The sequence below is a fragment of the Aethina tumida genome, chromosome 1 (genome assembly GCF_024364675.1).
Source record: "Aethina tumida isolate Nest 87 chromosome 1, icAetTumi1.1, whole genome shotgun sequence".
NCBI lineage: Eukaryota > Metazoa > Arthropoda > Insecta > Coleoptera > Nitidulidae > Aethina > Aethina tumida.
The window spans coordinates 6,132,077-6,140,249 of NC_065435.1; the positions used below are offsets into that span (position 1 = coordinate 6,132,077).

At 30.2% G+C, this 8,173-nt stretch overlaps 1 protein-coding gene across 3 annotated transcripts in view; it reads right to left on the reverse strand.

Moving 5' to 3' along the window:
- Window positions 1–7,907, reverse strand: part of LOC109594905 (very low-density lipoprotein receptor) — a 67,057-nt gene extending 59,150 nt beyond the window's left edge. Inside the window, exon 1 of one of the 3 annotated variants that reach the window (XM_049962519.1) lies at window positions 7,384–7,907. In XM_049962519.1, the coding sequence (XP_049818476.1) occupies window positions 7,384–7,483 (100 nt within the window). In that variant the 5' untranslated portion in view covers window positions 7,484–7,907. The remainder of the gene's footprint in view (window positions 1–7,383) is intronic. The other 2 variants (XM_049962515.1, XM_020010169.2) reach the window with 2 other exon arrangements.
- Between the last annotated feature and the right edge of the window lie 266 nt (window positions 7,908–8,173).

Consider the following 8,173-nt stretch of genomic DNA (forward strand, 5'->3'; position numbering starts at 1 on the left):
TCGTAAAATCCCGATGGCAAATTTCCAAAAAACAATAAAAATTCGACAATTCCCACATCAAAATTTGTTTCTATTTACATTTAAACGGCATATACGTGTGTTTGCGTACGCAAATTGATGTTATCAATCAAGACAACAATAATAACCATTATTACCGTTCATTTCACCACAGTCATTGCGAATTTAACAACGCATCATTTGGCCGTGAGGTGCGTGCTCGTAAATTGCAAAATAGAGGTAATTAAAAATGATGTGCCAAATTATCGGGACACCGGAACGCTCGATCAGGTGATGTCGCCGACGAAAATTCATTCGCCTCTGTTTATTCGCGGCCGACCCATAAATCTGCCGTCATTTTTTCCAAGGACACTAAAAAGATTTTAGTGCGGTAACGCACATTTATGTCTCAATGAAAATTTTGTCACGACTTACGAGTCAGGTGGCGGTAAATAAGGCCGGTATGTGCGCGACGGGTCGACCAATTTCGGGGCGGCAACATTAAAAATAAACCGACGCTAATATTCACTTGGCATTGGCCGTTATTATTTACGGTGGATTTTTTTAATTTGGAACATGGTTCTACTGACCGGACTTGTCTCATATGTTTGCCAGATGAAGTGGTGAAGGCCACTAGGAAATGGGAGCTTGCGAAATGGCTCGTATACATACTGGGTGTCACTAAATAAGGGCATTCTAATTCTCAAAACATTTATGTAGTTATCTTAAAACTTTTTGAAAATGCAGTGGAATATTTATTTACTTGTTACAAACGTTATTTAATGTTTTCCCTAATCTGGTGCAAATCTGATCAAATCTAATTTACTGCAATATCAGTCCATTAATCACAATTATCATTATATTCACAGGTTTTTATTTTTTTTTACTAAAAAATCGAGTTGGTCTGTGGTCATAAAAAATTATCAATAACTCAAATAATTCAATATTTTGTGGAGTTTGGCTCCTAACACTACTTGGCATCTTTTAGGCATAGAGTCTTCTAGTCTCTGCACTGTGTCAATAGGGATTTGTTGCCACAGCTCCTGTATGGTGGTTTGAAGAAGTTCTTAGTTGTTTTGATTTTTTTTTGTTCGGATGTGACGGTCTAATACTCAATGCTCAATAGGACTGAGGACTAGATCTGGGGACTGAGATGGCAATTCAAGCACAGTTAAGTTATTCATTAGAAATCACTCTTTAATAATTTTAGACGTATGTTTGGAATCGTTGTCTTATTGAAATATCCAACATGGTGTTTTCCTGTATGTCCCTATATTAAAAACGATCCATTTTACCCTCCACTTGAATCAAGGGTCCCACTTTGGATCGAGAAAAGCATCCCCAAACCATATTGCTTCCGCCACCATGTTTAACCAAAGGAATATGGTGTTTAAATTGGCCTCATTGCTCCACTGGCCGTTTCACAAATGTTCTACCATCTGACCCAAACAAGTTAAATTTACTTTCGTCACTCCAAAGGACAGTGTTTCATTCCTCCTGAGTCCATGACAAGTGGGACTTTGCAAATGCCAGACGGGAGGCTCTGTTTTTCTTTTGATAACAGTGGTTTTTTAACTGCAACTCAGCCATGTAGTCCCACATCAATAAGGCGATTTTTCACTGTTCTATTACTAACATCTAGATTAAATTGTGATGAAATGTTCTCCGTGATTTGTCTTGATGTTTTGCGAGGATCTTTGAGGAAGAGCCTTTTTATAACTTTGCTTATCTTGGGAGAGGTTTTTCGTGGACGTCCTGACTTACGTCGATTTTCAGCACCACCTTGAGTGCCCAATTTACACAAAATCTTAAAAAACAGCACTCTGAGTAATATTTTTGCCTCGTCACTCTGCGTTCGGCCACTTTTACAAGGGTTTAACTACTCTTTTCCAAAATTGAGGTGAAAAGTAAACGTGTTTAGGCATTACTACGTTGAAACCAACAGAAAATGTTAAGAATTTAAGTACAGCTAGCCATAAATAAAATAATATTCCATACTTTTTCCATGTTAAAAAACGAATCCGATAAAAACCTAAACAAAAATCGATGAGCGGCAATACAAGTTTACTGGATGGTAAACCAGACTAACAAATTTGTTTAACACCATTACATCAGATATGAAAAATCCCAGGGGATACAAATCCAACTTTTAAAAATATTCCATACTTTTTTCTACCACTGTAAAAAACATACACAGAAATGGGAAAAAATTTAAAAATAAACATTCTATATGATATTTCACTAGTTTATAGAATTGGACACTTTCAGTGAGAAAAAAAAAGAAACACTGCAATCCAGAGAATAGAGGAATAATAATTAACATGAAACATCAAGTTCTAAATGTTGCTGACGTCGTTAAAAATTTAAGAAGCTTCCGAAAAATGGTTTACAATATTATTAACAAATATGACACAACACTCTCAATTAAGACTAAAGTAAGAAAACATCCGAACAAAGAAGCAACTCCTTTTATTGGAGGAATCAGTAAACGAAATCCTTTCTTGTCTTCCAGACAAATAAAAAATGAATTAATTCAGTCATACAATATCAGTTTGTCTTGTAGAACAAACAGACGCCGACTGAATGAACAAAACTTGCACGGATGTATTTCAGTAAAGAAACCATTGGTATCTGAACAAGAAGTTTGCCCAGAAATATGTTAATTATCCTCTACAACTTTGGTTCAACAGAATAGGATCAGAAAAACATAAATCATTATTTCCGGTACGTAACATTCACCAATAATTTTGTATGTTTATTTAAAACATTTTAAATACACGTTCTGAACAAGTTAGTTTCCTTATATCATAGTAAATATTTACATCATAAAAACAGCGGTGTTTATCAAAATTTAAATTAAATTTGCATTAAAGTGTGTTCCATGTTGTAAAGTACCACGTAATTTATTATAAAACTCAAATGTTTAGATTTAAAGCCCTCTTCAAAATAATTATGCGCTTTCAGTTGCATAATAAAATCTGAAATATTTTCATTCAATTTTCAAAGGGCTTACTTTAAAAGAGACGATAATAATTTGTTTCATTTCAAACGTCCTTTGATGCTTCATTTTATTTTAATTCCGGGGGTATTTAAATTTTTATCGAAAACACGCCAGTCAAAGAATTTATGTTTGTTTGTGACAGGAAATCATCAGATTAATAAAATACTTATAGTCAAATCTATATTGGCGAATAAAATGGATAATTATTGATAAATTTCGTAATATAATTAATAATAACAGTAATTAATTTAACTATCAAATAATCACTAATTACCTTGGTGTTTAGATATGTCTGGTCTCATGCAAGTACATTTCCACCATAATTATGTCGTTTTGTTTGTGTATCATTATCAAAATGTTTCTATTATTTCAAGTACCGAAATCAATTAAAGGTATTTAAATTAGTCAAACCAGAAAAATTAAAATATTTTAGGTGCACCCCTCGATTAAATATAGTTTCTAATTGACCTACTGTGAAATCTATATTAGGAAATCAGTATAATTATTGATAAATTTTCTAATGTTATAACTGTAATTAAATTAACCATTATAGATAGAATCAATTACCTGCTATCCTTGGGTTAAGAGACATTTGGTCTATTGTAATTATATTTTCGACAATAATTGTATAGTTTTGTTAGAATAACATTGTAACAATTTTCTATTGTTTCTAGGACTAAAATCAATTGTGTGGTCTAAAATTATCTTGCTTCTGTTGGAACTGGTAACTGTAATTCGAAATAAAGGTGGAAATACCCAATAATACATAATTTTTTCCTAATTTACGTAAAAATGGAGTTTTATTCATTATCCATTGTTTTAGAATTAAATTATTTTTATGTTTTCTTTATAATAATTCGAAAGGAAACACATTTTTATGTAACAAACAATTTAAGCTTTATATTTGCCATGTTCACAAAAATTTAATAATATTAAGGTCCCTTAATTTTTTATACAAAATACTGATTAAAAATATTTTTAGTATTAAAATTGTAATTAAATTAACCGTCATGGAATGAATTACCTGTTATCATTGCTTTTAGAAACATTTGGTCTTTTCTAAATCTATTTTCGACGATAATTGTGTAATTTTATGACAGTTTTCTGTTGGTACAAAAATCAATTAATGTCCAAATTCGACAAACAACAAAATCGCAAATATTTTAAGTGCACCCTCTGATTAAATATCCATTTGGGCTGCACTTTTGTTTTACAATAAAAAATACCTCTACTGAAATATAATCTGTTCCTAATTACCATCGTTATCACCAAGCTTCTAATTTTAATAAGTTTCTTACAAAATATCTAATTATTTATCACTTTTTGATAAAAAATGTGGTAAAGATTAGGTAGAACTGAAAACTAAACTGTCCCTAATTGTTTTTATGTCTCATTATTACATTTCGAATTTTAACGAATCTCTTGCAAATTTTTTTTTTTTTCATGAATTTTTATAAAAAAATGTATAAATCATATTTTGAAATAAAGGCCTAACTTAATTTGTATGTAAAATGCCTAGGGCAGTTTTTAAAACCGTAAATAAATTTCGTTAATTAATTTTTTTGTTCGACAAACAAATTCGAATTTATAATTGAATTTTTGTTAATATTTGATTTGTTCGTTTTAATTTTGTGAATATATTGAATACAAATTTGCAAATATAAACATTTATAAACATAATTAAATCTTTGATGAGAATTTAATGTTAAATTAGAAATTTAATACGTTTTATAAGAATTGAGTTAAAGCAAATAAAAATAAACCACCGACTCAAACGAAGAAGTTAACGTCCATTACAAGTAACAAAATTAAGTAATTTTAGACTTTTAGCAGACTGTAAAATTAAGATAGGCATGCAGTTTAAATCCGCACTGGCAATAAATCTAATTACTTTACGGAAAATGTTATTATTTAAAGATAAATAATTGGGTCAGTCTAATTTTATAATTAAAGCACAAAAACATCATGTCATAATTGAATTTAATAATTTTATTTGTTTTATTAATTTATTGAAGGAAGAATTCTTAAATTGTTCTGTATTAAATGTTTAAAAATGTGTTTTTAATAATTTTTCAACTAACTAAATCTTAAGCATTCTTCTTTATTATAACATATTTACAGTTTTATAACTTGCTTTAAAAATTTGTCGATTTTGTCTAAAATGAAGTTTAAAAACTTGTTTTTAAATCATTTTTACAATTTTATGATTGATTTTATAAATTTATTGACTTATTGTAGATTAATTATAATTAATGAATGAAAAAATTAGGCATTGTTCTTTGTTATAAGTTTATTTCCCCAATATTATAATTTTAGTTGAATTCTGCACAATTTCAAAATATCAGTAGAACTTATCATAAATGAACTAAATCTTATGCATTGTTCTCTACTATAAAAATTTAAAAATTTCTCTTCAAATCATTTTTAGTTTTATACCTTGTTTTAAAAATTTGTCGACTTATCAAAGTCTAATATTAATTAAAGCTTGAAGAAATCATGCCTTATTTTCTATTATGAAGTTTAAAAATTCTTCTTTAAAACATATTTACAGTTTTATACCTTGTTTTAAAAATTTGTGAATTAAAGAATGAAGAAATCGTGTCTTGTTTTCTATAATGAAGTTTAAAAATTTGTTTTTAAATCATTTTTACAATTTTATAATTCGTTTTAAAAATTTATTGACTTATTGTAGACTACTTTTGATTAATGAACGAAGAAATTAAGCATTGTTCCCTGTTATAAATTTAAAAATTTGTTTTTAATAAACTAAATCTTATCCACTGTTCTCTATTATGAAGTTCAAAAATTGGTCTTTAAATCATTTTTACAGTTTTATAACTTATTTTAAAATTTTGTCCACTTATCAAAGGCTAATATTAATTAAAGAATAAAGAAAACGTGTCTTGTTTTCTATAACAACGTTTGAAAATTTGTTTTTAAATGATTCTTACAATTTTATAATATGTTTTATAAATTTATTGACTTATCCTAAACTAAGAAATTAACCACTGTTTCCCGTTATAAGTTTAAAAATTTTGTTTTAATCATTTCTTCAACTTTATAATTTTAGTTGGATTCTTCACAATTTTAAAATATCAGTAGAATTGCTCCTAAATGAGCTATTATAAAGTTTAAAAATTTGTCTTTAAATCGTTTTTACAGTTTTATAACTTGTTTTAAAAATTTGTCGACTTATCAAAGCCTAATATCAATTGAAGGATGAAGAAATCATGCCTTGTTTCCTATAGTAAACTTTAAAAATTTGTTTTTAAATTATTATTACAATTTGTTTTATAAATTTATTGACTGATTAATGAAGAAATCGAGCACTGTTTTCTCACAAGTTTAAAAAATTGTTTGTAATTATTTCTCCAATTTTATAATTTTAGTTGGATTCTCTACAATTTTAAAATATTGGAAGAATTTGTCATAAATTACTAAAGAATAAAGCATTGTTTTCCATTATAAAACATAAATATTCACTTCCACATCATTTTTTGTACTTTTATAACTTGCTTTATACATTTATAGACTTTTTTACGTATAATTATACTTAAAGTAAGTAGATATTTCAAAGAGGCTTTTATAAAAACTTAGATTAAAGAAAAATCTAATAAGATAAACAGCAAATTTGTTTCCCTTTGTTTTAACAATAGATAATCTTTATCTTTAAGGAGAAACAAATGCCTACAATTCTAATGCTAATTTAATAATAAATGCACCGCACATTATTAAATTCACATTGACGACAAAATCCGATTATTCTCCGCAAAATATTATAATTTTGTCAAATAAAAAATTGCACATTATACACACTTGATATTTATTTACATTTTTTCGTGATAATCAGCGAATGGGCAATTTACAATTTAAATTTTCACGTTTGTCGGGCGTCGCACCGATAAATTGGTATGGATGGGGTTGCATTTAAAGGTCTAATTGGACCCGGCACTATTTTTAAAATAAGTCCGCTAATTGCTTCGATTCCCTACACCTAAATTTCGAACGAAAGCCTTGATAGAATTCATATAATTAATGACCGAACGGATAAACAATCGCCATACGCGTTAATAATTATAATATGTAAATAGTTTTATTTATAAAACTAAAAAATTACGCCGCTGCTAAGGTAGGCAGGTAAAAGCTGTGGCAACTTTCATAAATGTTATTGGATTTATTGTTGCCGTTAGGTTTTATTTATTAAATGTTTTGGTCGAAGACGCGTCGGTAAATAGAAGAAATATCAGGTGATTTGACGTAACGCGAAATGTTATAAGTGAAACCCCGGTTTGTTTTCTTAACAGAAAAGCCCCGCAGGTCGCTGAGGAAAGGCGACTTTCCCTCGGCAACCCCCCGACTCCCGGCCAGAAAAGATGGTAACTCACCCTGTTCGCTGTTAAAATCTTTAGTTGCACTGGCCGCACACAATAAATGACACAGAATCAAATTGCCCAAAACCAAAGCGTTCCATATTCGAGGTACCATTTTCTCAATGCAATAAACGCAAAAGTCACACGTGTTTTAAGACATAACCAATTTTTGTATACACCACGTACTTATTTGATGGCACACACACTATCTATTAAAATCAAGCTACCTATACTGTCGGATCGCCACACAAAAACCGTACGCGCATGTTCCCCGAAAGGCCCAGCCTTCCAGACTACACCGTTCCACAATTGTGTGCGACGAACACAATTGACGACCGCGATGGCCGAGTGCGTGCACCTAATAAAACGGACGTGGTGGACGTGCGGTGCCCTGTTACTCTGCCGTCCCCACGTTGTCCCAGGTACGGCCACAGCCGGCAACCAACCTAAGGGGGGCTGGTCAATAGGGATACCTATCCCTGATAACGGTCGTCCGATTTTGTTGTCGAATAGGCGCGGTACACCTATGAACTTGGACCAATTTACGATCACGCCACCAAATTTATGCTAATTTTTCGCTATGACTGACACAACCAACCAACGGTGTCTGTGTCTATTGTTCTTAATTTGGATCTATGCAATAACTTGTTTTATATTTTGGTGGCTGGACAGTTATAAATGTTACATACTGTTGGCGAAATTTTATCGATGATATTACTAAATAATGCACTCTTAAAGATAAAGTCCTACAGCTCGAACAGGTGATTATCTCATTGCGAAATGTTAGTGTAAAATAAATAATATT